Source organism: Rissa tridactyla, chromosome 9 (assembly GCF_028500815.1).
Source record: "Rissa tridactyla isolate bRisTri1 chromosome 9, bRisTri1.patW.cur.20221130, whole genome shotgun sequence".
NCBI classification, from domain to species: Eukaryota; Metazoa; Chordata; class Aves; order Charadriiformes; family Laridae; genus Rissa; species Rissa tridactyla.
Genome location: NC_071474.1, coordinates 3,522,028 through 3,539,913, shown reverse-complemented (window position 1 = coordinate 3,539,913; position 17,886 = coordinate 3,522,028). Strand labels below are relative to the sequence as shown.

Below are 17,886 nucleotides of genomic sequence, written 5' to 3'. Positions count from 1 at the left end.
AAGAAAGGCCACTGTCCATTTGTTCAACATATCTCAAGCGCATCCAGTTTCAAATGAAGTAGGTGGTAAAACTCCTAATGCTAATCTTTTCCATGCAATTCTGAATCTCTTGTCATCTGGGGGCAGGGAAGATCAGAAATGGAAATAGCTGGTCCAGTGGCCCTGATCAGTCAGCGCCAGGCACCAGTGTGGCTCCCAGCTCCCTGCCCTCCAAGGCAGCACCACATCCTCACCACCAGAAACACACACACACTTGATTCCTTTCTCAGCTTCCACTTCAGACAAAGCGATCTTGCAAAGTAGGTCTTCAAATGCGGTATCAGTTAAATCACTTAGCAATAACGCATCAGGAATAAAGTATCTTTAAAATATTGTTACACCCTGTTCCAGAAGTCTTAATAGGCCATATTTTCAGCCTAGGAACACCTGAAAGCCAGCACAGAGATACTGCAGCACAGAAACGATGTCACTGCAAAGCTATTTCATTGCAAGCCACAGCTCCCTTTGCAACGACAGTTTCTTCCAAGAGCCCAACTAAGCTGGTACAAGGTTTTCCAGCATGCATATGTGTAGGGCAGCCGGAAGCGAGACGAATATATCATGTAAAAGTTGAGAACCAGGAGAAAGAAACCAAGAAACACAGGAGACCGGTCCCCTTCAACACACATGTCTCAGCAGAGGTCACTGCAATGACTTCGAGCTGGAGGAGGGCCAGGGCACCATGCACGCATCTGTTAGAGATCCCACCCAGGCTCCAGGCAGGCATCCTCAGACACATGCTAACTGCAAGACCAGAGGAAGCAGGAGCTCAAGCTGAGACCACCCATACTCTTGGGCTGCTCTCTACCTGCATCCACAAACTGCCTGGCACAGCCAAGGAGGTAACAGCTGGCAGAGGTGCACAAGGGAGCACAGACCCTCCTCAAACTGACGCTATTTTCAGAGCTTCATTCACAGTCAGGTCGGGACAACACTGAGCCACCAACACCTGGAGGTGACAGACACATGGGAGACAGAGGCAAGACCAGGCATCTGGCACCTCAACTTGCTTAACCTCCATGTGAGCAGCTGTGGAAAGAAAAGCCCAGGGAGTACAAACCTGGGTCTCAACGGGATCCAGAGATGTCAGTGCCAGGCACTCCGAGGTCATTTCTGCTCATGCCCAGGGATTTGAAGAATTCAGCAAGCCCCAGAGCAGCTCAGCCCCAAAGCCGCTGGCTTGAACACTGCGCTCCTACTGCCTGGGAGTCCTGCAGGGCTGAGGAGAGGCACCGACGCAGCCCCCACCACCCATCATTCTGGGGGGACCTGCATCGCTCTCCTATTCCCTCTAAAGGGCAAACAGGTCACAGAGACACCCCAAGCAAACGCTGGGGAAGCTGAGACCATGTCTAACTCAGAGAGGCAGCTGAGACTTCGGTGGCTCTCACACTGTTGAGACAAACTGTACATTGCTTTTCTGGAAGCTGCTCCCTCCCTCGACCGTGATTCTGGAAGAAAGCTGGAGTAAGAGAACACCCATACAATCCTTACCGCCCTCATTACGAGGAAAAAAAGTTGCCCAAGAATCTAAAATTTGCTTTTCCTCGGAATCAGCTCCAAAGCTATCTCAGGAAAGGCATGTTATCTCCCACAGTCCAAACCACTCCTATTTGTTACCGAATAATAAAGCCATTAGTACTGAGCAATCACGCTATTACACTGTTGTTTTACATGGCTATAATTTAACAGTTCCTCACTGTTTGCTTTAGGAAATCCGTTCTTGAAAGGTCTATAAAATTATGAACTCTTGCTCCAGTTTGAAAACATAGGCACGAGCAGGCATTTCTGTTCTCTAATAAATCACATTCCCCTACTAGTAAACACCAGCTTATAAGAAACATCTTTTGTTTATTGAAAGTAAATGGCATGTGGACATTTTAAACAAAAAGAAGGTGGGAGGCTGAGGGGAACAGACAGATTATGTTTTCCACTTTCATTTTGCCTTGTGCCTAAACAAACAGTTCCTAACAGCTTTGTTTTCCAAACCAACTTTCTCCCAGATGCTATCTGGAACCACAGAAAGGGAAAGCAATAGTCAAGATGTGCAAGGATTACTTGACTTTGCACACTTATTTTACTCAGCAATCAGTGTTCTGGATATGAAAGCCACAGGGAGCATTATTAGGAGTAAGAGCCTTGTAGAGACTGGTTGGCTTCACCTACAAAGCAGCACGGGGAGGGTTCACTCGGACCCCTTAAGCCATGTAAGTGGGACAAGCATTTTGCCGAGCTTTTATGACAAGTCAGCTTGCCACAGGACCCGATCCATTGCCTTCCACCCATCCACAATTGTACGTATATTTGGACGATGACCCTGAACCTGCACAACAGCTAAGATAGAAGGTCAGAGAAAACACTGGTCAGTCAGACCAGAAGTCACTGGTAGCATCTGAAAAGAAACTGCTGCCCTCAATTCTTTTTGGCCACGGTCGTCCCTTTCACAGAGATACTGACCCCAAAGAAGATCCAAGAAATTATGCCAAGATGGAGTACATTCTAATGTTTCTGAATTTTTCATCGTGTTAATGATCAAAGATCTTAACCATCAAAGATCTTTCTCATCCCTCTGCCTTCAACTGATGATCAAGGCATCAAATATTCCTGCACTCCTTTTCCTTACCTTCTTGCTACATTGAGCTTACCATATCTCCCTCAGAAGTTCCTTGCCTACACAAGAGATGTGGCAACACTTTGCTAAAACTTCAGCATGGGAATAGCTAGCGTTAACAATACATTGACCTGTTTCACTGAAATAGCAGAAGATTCCTTGTATCCAAGCACAAATACAGAGATGTGGCTCTATCAGCATTTTGGAAATGATGTACTCTATCACAGCCCTTACACACACACCACAAACTTGCTACATTTGACCCACCACCTTTTTAATTATATGTCACAGCACGCAAAACTGTGCGACAACAAAACAGCCCCTCCATAGAGAGAGGGATAATGCGACACATCTCCATAGCAGCAGCTAGGCACCCGTGTTCATGGAAGACCCCAGTGAAGCACACAGTATTTTCTACCCAAGTCAGAGGGAAAGCCCCCAGGCAAGACACAGCTCAGTCCCTGCTGCCACCTCACTTTGGCCCACCTTGACACAGAAGAGACACATCTACCTCTGAAGCAAGGTCGGAGCTGCCCACCTCCGTGGCTCCAGGATCCTGCCTCAGCTCCCCAAAAGAGGGTTACAGCTGCATTCTTTTGGGAACATCCATCTTGGTTTGGCTCCTTATGTTAGCTTGTGAAACTGCTTCATGCGGCCTCAGCAAACGCTACCTCTTCCCAGGTATCTTTGGCCATCTCCTGTCACAACCCATCAGCTGTACCCTGTCCAGTTGTTACTTCCAGAGACAGCCTCTGGCTAGGTTAAGAGAGTTCGTAAGCCCTTGATGTGCTGCCACAGACCATTGCTGCCAACACAGCTCCTTCTGCCACTACTTTTCCTCAAGTTTACAGTCTTGATCTGCATGTCTCTCCTGTTAGAAGTGAGCTGAATAGAAAAGAGGGAAAAATCCAGTTTGCCAAAACCCTTCATACATAGGACTGTCAGTAGTTACCTGAAGGTACCTAAAACTTCCTGTAGAGGAAGCCATTAGGAAGTCACATACACAGAAAATGGGCCTGAACCTTCCCCAGGGACAGTAGATGATGTTTAGCCAAATGGCAGATTCTACATGATGTTCATCTGCTTTTACAGTCCTGACAAAGAAAGAACTCAACCTTGCAAGCTGGACCTTTGTGAGCATTACCCAAAAGAGGCATTTGCAGGGCCACGGATGGAGTCCAGAACATGGTACCATCTCACTTGCACCTCGCTCACCTCATCCAGGTCTTGCAGGAAATCCCACAGCACCTGCACAGCTGGGAACGTGCCAGCAGCCCAAGCCAGCCTGCACAAGCCCTTCCATGAGGCCTTTTTCTCACACCCCTGTACAGCTGGCACAATAGCTAAGTCTCCCTGACAGCACACGGATTTCACTGCTACTCACAGCACAAATGAGATAATTAAGGCAGAAATCTTCAAAGCCCTGCCACTGCTGTTGGTAATGAGATTCTGCAGTTCACCTGAAAATAAAAACGGAAGGAGGAGAGCAGGTAAAGCCCCTTCTCCACCAACAGCCTGAACTCTAACTGTGAAACCATCTGTCAAATGGCTTAGCCCAGCTTCCACCAAGAGGTCTTTCCTAGCAGCTGGCAAGTCCACGTATGAATACAACCCTTAAAAAAGAGAAGCATCCATACAGGGAAACCAGTGGCATGACATTTGCCAGTAAAACACACGCTACAAGAAGAGAAACTGTGATGTTTTAATCAGTGACAGTCCTTTTATCTTCCTGTGTGCCGGCTTTCTCCACACAAAAAGGGACCAGATCACTTCTCTATTCCTACCTGAAATGCTGCCTGCAAAGAAAAAGGGCAAAGAACCCTTTTGCAGGGGTGACACTGGTCTGACACAACTCCCAAGACACGTTCACTCCTCAGACTGAGCTGAAAGCTTTCACAACAAACAAATAAAATCCTCTGGCATATACTTCAAACTTTTTATTGCATGTTTTTGGTTTTTAAAGTTAAGCAAAGAGCCTCCCTTGTTTGCTCACATCTTCTTGATAGGCTGGAGTTTAAATCTGGACTGTGTCTTCTGGACAGGGTGTAAAGTGGTGTAATACACAGCAGATACAAAACGTCAAGAATGGCTCTGCCTCCAGTCCTACCCAGTACCCAAGAAATCTGCATATGTAGCCCCTCTCTCTGCTCCTTGTGCTTTATAGCTCTCTCCAAAACAGCGAACTTGTCCCATAAAGCCCCAACCTGCCCCTCCAAGAAGCCAAGAACCTACCCCCGAGAGGAGAAGTCAGGCTCATCAAACTCCTGCCAGCTCTCCTGCATTTCCCAGGTAATTGCACAAACCATGAATTAATGAGAAATAATGAGCCAGCACACAGGGGAAGAGAAGACAATTCAGAACAGCAACAAAGAAAACTAATGGGAAAGTATGTTTCAATAGCTGACTGCAGACAACTGCCACTGCAAGCCTGCATAGCTCCCTGAGAGGTTTCACTTCTCTGGGAGGACACAAGGACTCCAGAGCGCACCCACCACCCACACAGCACGGGGAATACAAGATAAAGGTGACAGGGGCTTCAACCAGGAGTTAATTCTGCAGAGAACAGAGAGCATGGGCAGACTCTGTCCAGGCGTAGCTTTGTCACCATCCACCGCACAGCCCCCAGAAGTCACAAAACCCCTCTGTGCTTCACTGCCTCGCTATACGGTGCGGTGTCTGACACTGGCTCCCTCCATGGGTGTAGACTACCCTTGGCTTTATCTAGCCACCCTCTGCTCCTTTTTGTTATCACTTAACCCACAAAGGTATGTTATCAGTACAGCTAGCCAACCAGCCTTACTTGGACTATAGCAGGTAAGATGGTAGGTTTGAGAATGAAACACTGAAAATAACAAAACAGGAGATACTAAACTGTTAGGTCAAAGGATTGCCCACAGGTGGACAATGCAATGTTCTTACCAAGGATTAGACCATCTCAGGACTTTGTGTTCTCCTGGCATAACTTCTCACCTAGACCAGTTTTAAAAGACTGGATTTGATTGTGATCTGGAAACTGAGTGATCATTGAAAATGCAAAGTGAGCCCTTACAGCTCAGGGATTGCGTTGGGAGAAACAGCAAGATAATACTCACATCCATGGAAAACAAGGAGCAGTACCACCTTTTGAAGACGGTAAGAACCAAAGGACAGAAGGGGTGGGAAATTGCTCTCCCATTTCCAAATTTAAACTTATCTCTATCATAGCAACAGGAGGAAAATATATTTCATAACCTGTGTTCCAAAATCCCTCACACCTACTTGGCTGTTTAACTTTCGAACATCTACAGTGCATTTACCCACTGTCAGCACAAGTTTCTCTTCAGAGCACATAAATCTTTCCTTTTTCCAAAGCTCCAGCCAGCTGAAACCTGACAGTTTGAGGACAAAGTAGTAAAAGGACTGGGTCTGCTTCCAAATGGTGACGGACACGCTTTCAACGCTACAGTATCCAAGGAGAAGAATGCCTTTGGGGCCATCATACCACTCTGGGCCCTCCTGTACCAATGGGGTCCAGGCTCGGATGTCATGCTTCTCCCTGCTGTCTCTGGGCTTCTGCTTATTTCACCAGAACACATCTAAAAACAACACCTGGAGTTATACTGAAATTTCAGCAAAAAAACCCAAATCACACATTTTTTTCCACGGTGAGGAGAGATTTTGCCTCTGTGCATCAGACTGTTAGATGAGCACTAGAGATGGTGGCTGCTCTGGACCGAGGAACACAACCTCATTTGTTAGTAAAAACAGATTTATTTCCATTAATCTAGATTAATTACTGTTGCTCCTCTTTTAATGAGGTCCTGTGTGCCTCCTCACATAACATCAGCACAGGAGAAATCCTCATCTTCACAACCAGGCAATTTTGGGCCACTTTGAATAGCTCCTTCTCTACTGTAAGAAGGAAATTATGAGAATGATGCCTCTTCAAAGAACCATTTTATTTTAGGAAATGCTGTGTGATCATTCTCATGTTCAGGTCAGTAACAGCCTTGCAAAATCTCCTTGACTTTATCCAACTTTTACTACTACTGAGCAGGGATTAACATTAATTGAGCCCACCCTGTATTAGCCAAGGATTATTTGTTAGTCACCAGCCTATAATCACTTGCATTTTCCAGTACAGACCTTCACATCGCTCAGATAGCTAGCAGGATAATCCAAGTCACATTTTTAAAGAAATCTACATAAAAACCCACATCCACACCCTTGCCTTCCCCCTTCCAAAATACCCAATTAGTTCAGCTTAGGAAATGCCATAAAAATTAATACTGTGAAATTTCCAGTCTAACAAGTTTCTGGTGAGAAGAAAATATTCCCTACAAGGGCAGCATTTTTTTAAACCCACAAACTTTAAAATATATAAACAAGTCATCAGGAATTTTCATTTACAAGCCGGCGCATACCACATACACATCTCTACCATCACACCGCACCTGCACACACGTGGTGTTGACGCACCACAGACAGGTAGGCACAACCACGTCTGCTCAGCCACATACACAGATATATTTTGTACAGTACCTATTCCCTCGCCTCCGCATCTGAAACACATGCCTGCAGCACACTGCCCTGCAGCATCTGGACACCTCCACCCCGAACATATTCATGCTCAGGCCCTCCGAGAAAAATTTTAATACCTCATTTTACAAATTAAAAACTATGATGCTGACAGAGGCTTGCCTGAAGCCATTCATAAGCGTGTCACGCAGCAGGGAACCAAATGTCTCCTTGCTAAAGCCTGAGAAGTCCTAGTATTGGTTTCCTACTTCCAGAGGCTCACTGCTGCTTCATGGACACAGCTGGGCAGAGGCTGGAGACATTTACACAAGAAAACAGAGTGTGTTGTGTAGGTGACGTGGAAAAGGGTAGAGGCATCTTTATGAGTGGGAGAAGGCAAAGCTCCATACATTCCACCTGTACCTGAAATGCTGACGGAGGATGTGGCAGAGGTGTTACTTGGTGAGAGCTGCCTAAGACTAAGATAGTGTATTTCCATGCCAAGTGTAACCATGTGGTGGGATTCCAGCTTAGACAGCAGCCTTTCTCTTTAAAAGCTATATGGAAGCTGCACATATGTGCCCCATACCGATTCTTCCTCTGCCTTCCTGTGTGTGAGTGTCCCGCTGCAAAACCCAAAATCTGCCTCGGCAACAGCTCGGCTGCTCACCGAAGAGGTGCTCTCAGAGGTGAAGGTTTCTTTACATTTCCCTCTGCTTGGCTCCGATCCCATCACATCTGGAAAGCCGCATCCAGTGCTGGCTGTCCGAGCTGAACGGCGGCTCTGCACTGAGCTGCAGGGGAACAGGTGCCCCGAGGGACTCGCAGGCTCCAGATCCAAAAAGTTGGGCTCTGAGTCAAAGTAGCTAAGAAATTTCCACAGCTGAGCAAACACCTAACTATGAGAAAAGCAGAGCTTTCACTTACACTACTGTTAGCTACAGAAGGTTGAGATTAAGGGATGGAAAACAGGTGAAAGACTCAAGGACTTGCACATATTCAGCTTAGTAAAGAGCGGGTTACCAGGAAATTCGATCAGTGTACACATACTCACAGGAAGGCTTCACATACAAGTACCTGTCTTCACGTACACCTACAAACCACAGCTAGGTAAATTCAGACTAAATGAAAGTGCACATAGAATCATAGAATCTTCATAGTTGGAAAGGACCTTTGAGATCATCGAGTCCAACCAAACAACCTACGATCTCTGCCACTAGAGCATACCCTGAAGTGCCAAATCCAGGCGTTTCTTAAATACCTCTAGGGATGGTGACTCAAGCCCCTCCCTGGGCAGGCTGCTCCAGTGCCTGACCACTCTTTCGTAAAGTAATTCTTCCTAATATCTAATCTAAACCTCCCCTGCCGCAACTTCAGACCATTTCCTCTGGTCCTGTCATTATTCACTTGGGAGAAGAGGCCAACACCCACCTCTCTACAACCTACTTTCAGGTAGTTGTAGAGGGCAATGAGGTCAGTGAGCAAGGACTTCAAACCAGCTCTCTTAGGGGCTGGGATAGACAAGCACCCACAGGACATTTTTAAGTCAGAAGTGGGTGTTGCTCTTTAAAAGATGCTCTTGTTCAAGCACAACCATTAAACCTGAAACAAGAAATGTTCTCAGCTTCCCACAGTACACGTGAAGGCAGCACAACCTTGCTAGCCTTAAACCTACAAAACTACTCAAGCACCTTGGCTAGTATAAAAAACAAAGAGCGAGAAGAATTATTTGATGGCTCAGCCTCGTGCCCGGATGCTGAAATGTTAATAAAGCCTTTCACCCACACTTAACTCCCTCTGCTGCTAAACAGAAAATCCTGGCAGCAGCCACAAGCGTGAAGTAAATGGGAAGCTATTGTCTGCTAGTAGCTGGGAGAAACTTCCTTTTCTCCCCACTTTGCACGTAAAGAAAACCCCACAACAGTACTTGAGGTAATGCTGCTAGCCAGATTTTCAACTGACAGACTCTTGAGGAAAGCCTCCAGATATGAAGTCTGCTCCCAAGGACCCTCTTCAAGCGGATGACATTTGACTTTGGGAACGTACGGCAGCTCATCTGCTCGAGGAAAGGTCCGCTTTGTTTTCAGTGCAGAGAAAAGAGCACAAAGGAAAAGAAAGAAAAGTTGCATTTACTGTGACCTAGGAAAAACAGAGCTAAATAATTTTGATCAATATTTTGATTTCTCCGACAAAAGACGCAATCAGCGCTGACATAAACAACTGGTTAGCAAGCCTGGGGGGGCAGGAGGGGTAAATCAAACCAGAGTTTCAAGACACTTGTCTTTCCATCACAACAATTGCCACCAATGACAGTAATTTACATGGCTAATAGGCAGTATTATGTTCACAAAATCATTCTTGGGAAGGAGGATCTAAACAATTTTTGCCAAGCCAGCAAAGGAGCTGGTAATGGATCAGATGCTGGGTTTCTTTTCCCCTTTTAACTTCTACGTGCATTTTGCCAAGATGCCTTGCTATGCAGAAACACTTGCCTTCGCAAGCACACACCAACCTGTGGAGCACACGATCACTCTCCTATGACAACCTGAATTCTCTAACAGCAGGGCTGCTTGAGCCTCTATGGCAGGGGAAAATACCTGTCAAGCAGGAAACAATGGAGTCGAGCTGGCAGCCCCAGATCCTCCACCCCCAGCCATACTTCTTAAGCCACTGCTGAAGATAACAAGCCCCAGCATCTCTACGCAAGCCTTATCTCCCACACAGTGACAGGTCCCATCCCAACACCATGGGCTAAACCCCCTGAACATCAGCCTGAACATCTGCTGATTCTCTGCCCTCCCCAGCCATTGTCTTTTTTTGTTTGGTCACAAAAATCCCCACATCTCCTTCTTACAAGCTCTCTCAAGGCTTCGTCAGGAGTGAAACGGGCAAACGGGACTGGGATGGCACAGAAATGGGCTGCAACTGGACCAGTCCTCTGGGTCGACATGATTAAGAGGACTATGCATCTTTTAAAGCAGCACTGATATTTCCAGAAAGGCAAGAGCACATCACATCAGCACTACAAGGAGCACACTGGAGTTTTTCACTAGACCATCTCCAAAGAAAGAGGCAATAAAGGGACAAAGATTTCCAAAGAACACAAAAGCCTTCTCAGTTCTAATAACAAACAAACAAACAGAAAAAAAAGCCATCACTGAACACCTGAAAGACTAGTTTTCTTTTACTATCAGGCACAGTTCCACTTCTGTACAGAAAATACCCGTTCTGCAAACGGGATCAAACTAGCCAGCCAAGAGACACAGAGATGACAGTCTTGCATTAAGTGCAAAACTGCAAGTAATTTTAGAACCTGTAAGCACTGCTGATGCTTTTGAAAAAGAAGATTTATCAAAGCCCTGAGTGCACAAACAGCCAGGTTTTGTCAAAACCCTCAGTGTATTCACACAACACAGCACAGGAAATCCATCCCATAAAATAATGACCTTTTTGGTCACACCAATTAACTTGATCATCTATTGACAGTCAATTTAGAAATTATCAAGGATGCACATTTCCCAGTACAGACAGTAAAACATAAAGCAGGACCTTATCAAATCCCCCCAACCCACTGCCAGTCTAGCATTGCTTCTGCATCCCAGGTTTGCTCCACCTCTGCTCCAGGTTCTGCTAGCACCTTTCCTGGGAGTTCCATTTTCACCGTTTAATTTCTTACATTTAACAAGGTGCTAAGCCATCCCAACGCCAAGGGGAATGCGGTTCAAAGACCCAAGCAGGAAATGAGAGCAGGGAAGTCAGTCAGAATAAGGGAAAGGGCAGATTGAGCACAGGTGCAATAGCTTCACACACTAGATTTTAATTCTCCCACCAGCTTGGGCTGAGAGCAACCCCTGGGGATGCTCACATTTCATTAACACACCTTTAATATTAACGACCTGTCCCCAAGAAATCCACACAAGAGATCTTGAAAAAAAAAAAAAACTTAGAAAACAAGAAAGCATAATAAAAAGCAAGAAAGCATAATAATAATAAATAATAATAATAATATTCAATAGCTTAGCTGAATTTAAGATAGCAGTAATAGGCAATTGCCTTCAAAATGCAAATACTGATTTTAAAATAATTTCAGAACATCTGATATGAAAGTTTCAGTGGAATACAGTAATTGCTTATCATAACCACCACAAAGTATGTTTATTGCCTACAGAGATAACACACTGCACCTGCTGGATGTCTCAGATAAAGCAGGCCCATACCATAACAGCAGGATTCCATGGATTAAGAGCAGAGCAGGATCTGACTCAAACAGAGACACCAAAAGGCATCAGCGACATGAAAGAAAACACGTCCAAGGGAGAAGCACCATGACCTACACACGAGAAAAGTGTCTTGATACCTGCAAGCAGAAAAGTGTTAGATATGCTCAAACAAGGCTGATGACAAGTGTTTAGGTTCTCCCAGGGCACTTCTCTTCTCAGCAGCGTCAACTCCAGCAGGTATCTACCTGCCTGGAAGTAAACACTAACCAGCTCTTCCCCTCCCTATGAAGGCTCTGTTACTCTTCAGAATTAGGAAATTCAGAGGTGTTTCAAGGATGACTTCAACACATCAGTGAAAGTCAGACAAACTAGAAGAAGGTCTTGTGTCCTTCCCTCCACGACTGGGGTGGGGCTTAGCATCTTTAGAAGGGCTCATGAAAATTCTGCTCAATTCTATTTTTTATTAAGACGGCAGATTCATTGGATCCTCTCACCAAAAAGCTGTTAAGTCTGAAAAGCATAAGCAGCACTTGGAGATCACTTAGTCATGGGATTTTAATAAATCCAAGAAGAATACTTAGAGTGACGGTGTTCTTCATATGTTTACAGTGTGCAACAGCATCTTCTGCCCAGCTGGAGCAAACAGAGAAACTGAGGCAGAGACAGCAAGTGACCAAGACAAAGACAACAGAAAGAGCTAATGTCACAGCAGCTCCAAGTCCTGTGTCCAGAAAATGCCTTCTCAATAACAGAGGGATGCAAAACAGCTACTAAGCCCTGTGACATGAATGCTGCCGTAACCATAAAACAACAGCATGCTTTAAAGCATAAAAGACTTCAAAAATAAAAATCCAAAACAAGTGGATACAAGGACTTGAGATTGTGATTTCCTGCAGCTTTGTGTATTGTGACTGATTCCCCTGTCCTACCCAAACAAGGTGCGAGCTCTGTTCAAAGCTCTTCCTGCAATTCAGGCACTTCAGGTTCCTCCCCAGGTGGGTTTTCCAGTGCCTCTCCTTCAGCCCTTGCAGAAACTGCATCTCTCTTCTCTACTTCATTGCTTATTTTCAAAAACTCTGAATTCTCCATATCCACCCTAGCTATGACTGACCAGCAGGTCCATGAATTATTTGGAAAAGGAAAGGGAGATGGAGAGACAACAAGACTATATAAGTATCTTTTCCTTAGAAAACCAGGCTAAAAATACTGTAGACAAGCAGGTCCAGTTCTCCTCCAGAAAGTAACAAAATTGCACCAGAGCCGATTTTGGCCCAACATGCACTTGGCAAATACTGATAACAAGGATTTACCATATCCCCTCTAGTATTACAGCTGGCTATAAAGCAAACGTTTGCTTCCTACAGATAACAAAATGAGTATGATCGCTCCAGGTTTGTAAAGGTTAGGGTTTCTGCCATCACCCAAGGCAGGACTACAATTTTCAATGTCCAAGCAGAAAACCTCCTATGCGTAACACTGGCCTCAATTTTCCCTCAGGTACTCACTCACCTCATGCAGAGACAGAGTTTGGGATGCATTCCAGCAACAAATTACAATCAGATTAAATATTAATTCCCATCTTAATTATATAACCATGACTAGGTTTAATGGCCAGGCAGCCATTTAAACAGGAGAGGAGCGTGTAAATCCTGCAGGCAGCATCTCTTACGCTGCAAATGCCCAAACTGGTTCACAAGCACCTGGATTTTTGCCTGGGAGAACAGCCAGCTCCAAGGGAGGTAGAGTTCAAATCACCCAGCAAGCAATACGGTATCAGGAGTCAGGAATTCATGAGCCAACATGTGACAATGCAGCACCCTGCCCTCGGGATAGGTGTACACTATAGTGACGAAAATCATATACATGCTGAATGCTTACTGATGGATTTCATCTTCATCGATGGATTTTATCCTCTCAACGCGTTCAACAGAAGCATGCAGCATCTCTACTTTTGTCTAAAGATGGGCCCTGAGGATACCAAAGCAGATGACGCAACTGGCCCAGGATCACAGCAGGCACTCAAGCGAGATGTCCCATATGCCACAGCAACACCCAGCCCACCCCAGCAGCTCCCAAACGCAGGTGGCTCTGGTGCCCCTGGTGCACAGAGACCTGTGCTGTACCACAGAAGCTACTCCCAGCTCCAAACCAGGCTGTGAGCACACACGCGGGGAGGATCGTCTCCCTTCTTCCTCAGGGAACGGCAGATTGCCAAACATTTTCTTTTTAAATTATGACTCGCACCACTCTGAAACGGCTTGTGTCCCATCAGCCATACACCCACCCCGCGTGGGGCCCCCTGCAGCAGATCAAACTTGCTGCAGCTGCCAGGAGAAAGTCCGCTGCAGAAAGCGGGGAGACATCAGAAAATTAGTGGGTTCTGCTTCACTTGGGACTTCAAGGTAGTGAAGGGAGAGGGCACAAAGAAAGAAAAAGAAAAGGAAAAAGCTAGGGAAAACAAAAACACAACCAAGCCTGAGCGGTATCTCCTTCAGCCTCACGCAGCAGCGGAGAAACTGGGAAACACCAGAAGAAACATTCCCCACTCTCGAGCAGCCTCAGGGCTGGGAGACTGGCTGTCATGACGGCCAGAGCAAAACAGCAGTAAGCTCCCATGCGAGAAACCTGCCCCTGGAAACATGATACAGGCAAAACCTCGCTGACGTGGTGCGCACGAGTGTTTGGCACCGTAGGTACCCCCCGTTTCTTGGGGACTGTAAGAAATACCCCTTCCCTGCGCCGCTCACCCTGCCTCCTCACAACCCAGTCCAGGGATGGGCAACACTGCAACACCACAGCCAGCAGGGCAAGCGGATCCGCATGCAGGTGACGTCCTGCGAAGCGCAGGCAACCACAGCAGCAGCGATACGCGAGCCACGAACAATAGCAACACTGACTTCCCCAGGCAAAGGCACTAACTGCACACAGCAGCCTGCAGGGTTACGCCGCCAAGACGAATGCAACAGGAAGGATAAAACAAATCAGAACCAAAGCTGGGTGATGTCGAAAAAGGAAATCTGTTCTGCAGCAAGAGGACTTGACCACAAATCCAAATGACATAAACCCAGATGGATTTCAGCCGGTCCCTCGGATGGAAAGCTCAGCCCACTTCCCACCAACACATCCCCCATAGAGAGCCCCAAGGAAAGCAACCAGCACAACCCCCCCTGCCAGAGTCAACTGAAGAGGGGTTGTTTTGGATTTTATTTTTTTCTTAAGCCCTTTACTGCTACTGCAGGGAAAATAGTCTCAAAGTAGGACAGGCAGAAGGCTTTCAAAACACTGGATCACATCCCCAGCTAGTGTAAACTGGCACGGCTTCCATCAAGTCCACAGAGGGGGGAAGGTTTTCCAGCCTACTTCTCTCCTAAGTATTTCATACCCAGCGAGGCTCGAACTTTGGATCAAAACACATGGGCTTCAGGATCAAATGCAGACTTTCCCAAAACCATTTCAACCCTCTGCCAAATTAATTTCAGATTGAAACAAGTCCATGTTTTTCTTTTCAGAATCAAACCCACCTGTCGGAAAGCACATCTGCATGTACCGAGCGGCACATCCACAGACTGCACAGACACACTCATTACCTCTACGCGATACGCAGCCCATTGTTAGAAAACAAACAATTTTCACTAGTTGCCTAATTGCTTGCAAAAAAAGTAGTGAAGCTACATCTGCAAATTCCCGCAAAGCATTTGAAGTTTTCTTGTTGAAGTGGGTTTGAAAAACAGCATCTACTCCACCATCCCCCTTTTTTCTTCTCCTTTTTTTAAATCATTGCTCTCCATTACGAGCCTCGGGACCCACTTAGTTGTTTGCTCAAACACACAGAAGACGCAGCTCCCACCCGTTCATCTGCTGGTGGGGTCACAGACTGACATCCATCTAGAAAAACCCACACTCACTGGTGACAATGGGCCATTTACATGGACCGTTATTTATTTCTACACACTGCACCTATAGCAAATGTTAACCACCCCTTACGGGAGCTCACAACATTCTGACAAAAAGATGAAAAACAACCCCGCAGCCACCCAGCACACTGTTTTCTCCCCAAAAAGGCTATTTTCGAAGCCATAAAGACTAAATATCCTTTGTGCTGTTATTATGTTCTGACGAACCTGAATGCATCACAAAAAGGAATAAAAACATACAATGATAAAGGGATGGCTCTGCCACCGCAATCCCCTGTTTAAGGAGGCTCTTTTAAACGACGGCAACTCCAGGGCAAACACACAGCTCACATTTTTCGGTGCAGCTCTGCCAGCCTCCACCTTTCCAACCCCTTCTCGGGGATGCAGACAAAAGCTTTTGCGGGTCCGTGCACGCACAGGGAACGAACCAGGCAGCCCCACGGTCCGCAGCTCCAACGACCCTTGGTGCAAACTTCGACGGCAAACGCAGCCTGTCGGCCAGCGCGACAGGCGTACGTGTAGCCGCGCACAGAGCCGTTTGCGTAACCGTTGCAAAACAGAGGGCACGAGGAGCGTGGCTACTCCTGGGTCGCCTCCTTGACCAACGGGACGTCTGCCCACCCCAGCGTCCTGCACCAGCAGGGCGAGGTGAGGGTCCCCCCCCCGACAGACACCTGGGCCTGCTCCAGGCCAGCCCTGTGCTGGACAAACACTTTGGCCGCCAGCCAGCCTGGCACAGAGGCCATCCCTCCACAGGAAACTTGCCACAGGCCCCAGAGTCGCTGCTGCTGGCCCACTCCCCCCCAGCCCGGCCCCTGAGGGGGGCTCCCTGCAGGGGACGCCCTGTGTCACCCCCAAAAGTTGACCCCAAAGGAGGCACTGTCCAGACAGGGGGCAAGACCACGAGTGTGCCATCGCCTAACTCAGATGGACAAAGTGTCCGGGGGAGAGAAGGGGATGGAGAGAGGGGTGTGAAAAATGGCCACGGGGCTGGTGGTGGCTACTGAGGCAGGGAGAGAGTGACTAGGAGGGGAACGACCACTAAGGGGGAAAAAAGGTGGCTACGGGTGGGCGAGAAACGGCGGGGGAGAGGGTCCCGGGTGGGGAGCCGGTCGCTGCCCGTGGCCGAGCGGTGTAAGGGCAGGTGGCACCGCGGCCCCACGAGTGACCGCGACCGTCCGTGGGCTGGGGGGCACCGACACCACCACCACCCCCCCTTCTTTCCTCACCCACCTTGCACGGCGAGGACGGCGAGGGCGGAGAAGCAGAGACAAAGCAGGTCCTCCAGCGCCATGTAAGCCCCGCCGGGCGCCGGGAGCAGGGGCCGCCGCGGCGGCATCTAAGAGGGGAGCGCGCTCTCCCGCCGCCCCACCGCCATCTTGTGCGAGCGCCCCAGCCCCAGCCCCGCCGCTGCCCGCCGGCGCCGCCGGGCCCCGCTGCCGGGGGCGGCCCTGGCCTGCCGCTGCTCCGCCTTTGTCAGCGGGTTCGCCGCCGAGCCGAGGGGGGCTCCTCCCGCCCTCCTCCACAGCGGCGGGACCAACAGGTTGCCGCCAGCCCGCCGCGGGGGGAGCGGCCCCGTTTCCTGAGGGGGGGGAAGCGGGGACGGGCAGCCGCGGCAGGTGCGGGGCTCCTCCGGCGGGACGGCAGCTCCCCAGGCCGGCAAACGGGGGGGGTAGAAACATTCAATGCGCTTTTTTAATTTTTACATTGCCGCAGGTGAGCGCGGAGGACACCGCGCTGCCACCAGCCGTCGGCTTCCCCCTCACGGCGCTGCCGGGAGGGGACCCCTCTGCCAGCCCCCGCGGTCCCCTCAGGGCGGCGGGAGCCCGCTGCGGCGTCCACCCGTGGCCGCTGTCGGCGGACAGCCACAAGGCTGTCCAACAGCCATAGCCCTCCCAGGGCTGGCGACCGCCCGAGGGCTGATGGCCAGCCTCCCTCAGGCCCGTGTCTGTGGGGAGGAGGTGAGGCTGCCGCCCCACACGGCCCACCCGGGCTGTGGCGACAAAGCGGCGCCAGCGACCACGGTGCCGTCGGCCTGCCACGGGGCCCGTTTCGAAGCACAACTCCTTCAGGTGTATATCGTTCATTGGGCTTTCCGGGCGTCAGAGTCCAGCCTATGGTTCTCATCTGCCTTTAAAAATAAAGCACATAACATACATGGCGCAGCCCGTCCACACCCCGTCACTGCAGAGAGACACAGGAGCCATCGGCCGGCCAAGCCGTGCGGTGGGAATGAGGGAGGGCAATGAAGGTGCTGAACGATGGGAGACCCAGGCCACTGCCTCCCTGGCTTGGCTGGGTCCCAGGCACAAAGTCACAAAGCTGCCAATAAAGCCACAGGTGCAGGTTTGGTCCTAAGGACAAATGACACCAAGCCCTTCTCTGGGCAGTGGCGGCTGGTACCGAGCAGAAGGCAAGCCCATCCCGAGCAGGGGTCTGCTCTGGCCTCCCAAAGGGGAAGAGGCTACCCGGCACACCGGGATGTTTTATCGCAGCAGTGTGGAACGCAGAGAGGGCTCCAGAATATGCAGAATATGGAAAAAAAAAAAAAAAAAAAAAAAAGAAAGAAACCTTTTTAATCCAGACCCTCCTATTTATTAGCTTG

General features: G+C 48.5%; 1 protein-coding gene across 3 annotated transcripts in view; it reads right to left on the bottom strand.

Annotated features, from left to right (window-relative positions):
* The window catches only part of IGDCC4 (immunoglobulin superfamily DCC subclass member 4), a 101,060-nt gene extending 84,355 nt beyond the window's left edge, over window positions 1-16,705 (bottom strand). For 2 of the 3 annotated variants that reach the window (XM_054214368.1, XM_054214369.1), the window contains exon 1: window positions 16,515-16,704. In XM_054214368.1, the coding sequence (XP_054070343.1) occupies window positions 16,515-16,620 (106 nt within the window). In that variant the 5' untranslated portion in view covers window positions 16,621-16,704. Of the gene's footprint in view, window positions 1-16,514 lie in introns of all 3 variants that reach the window. The other variant, XM_054214370.1, reaches the window with a different exon arrangement.
* Between the last annotated feature and the right edge of the window lie 1,181 nt (window positions 16,706-17,886).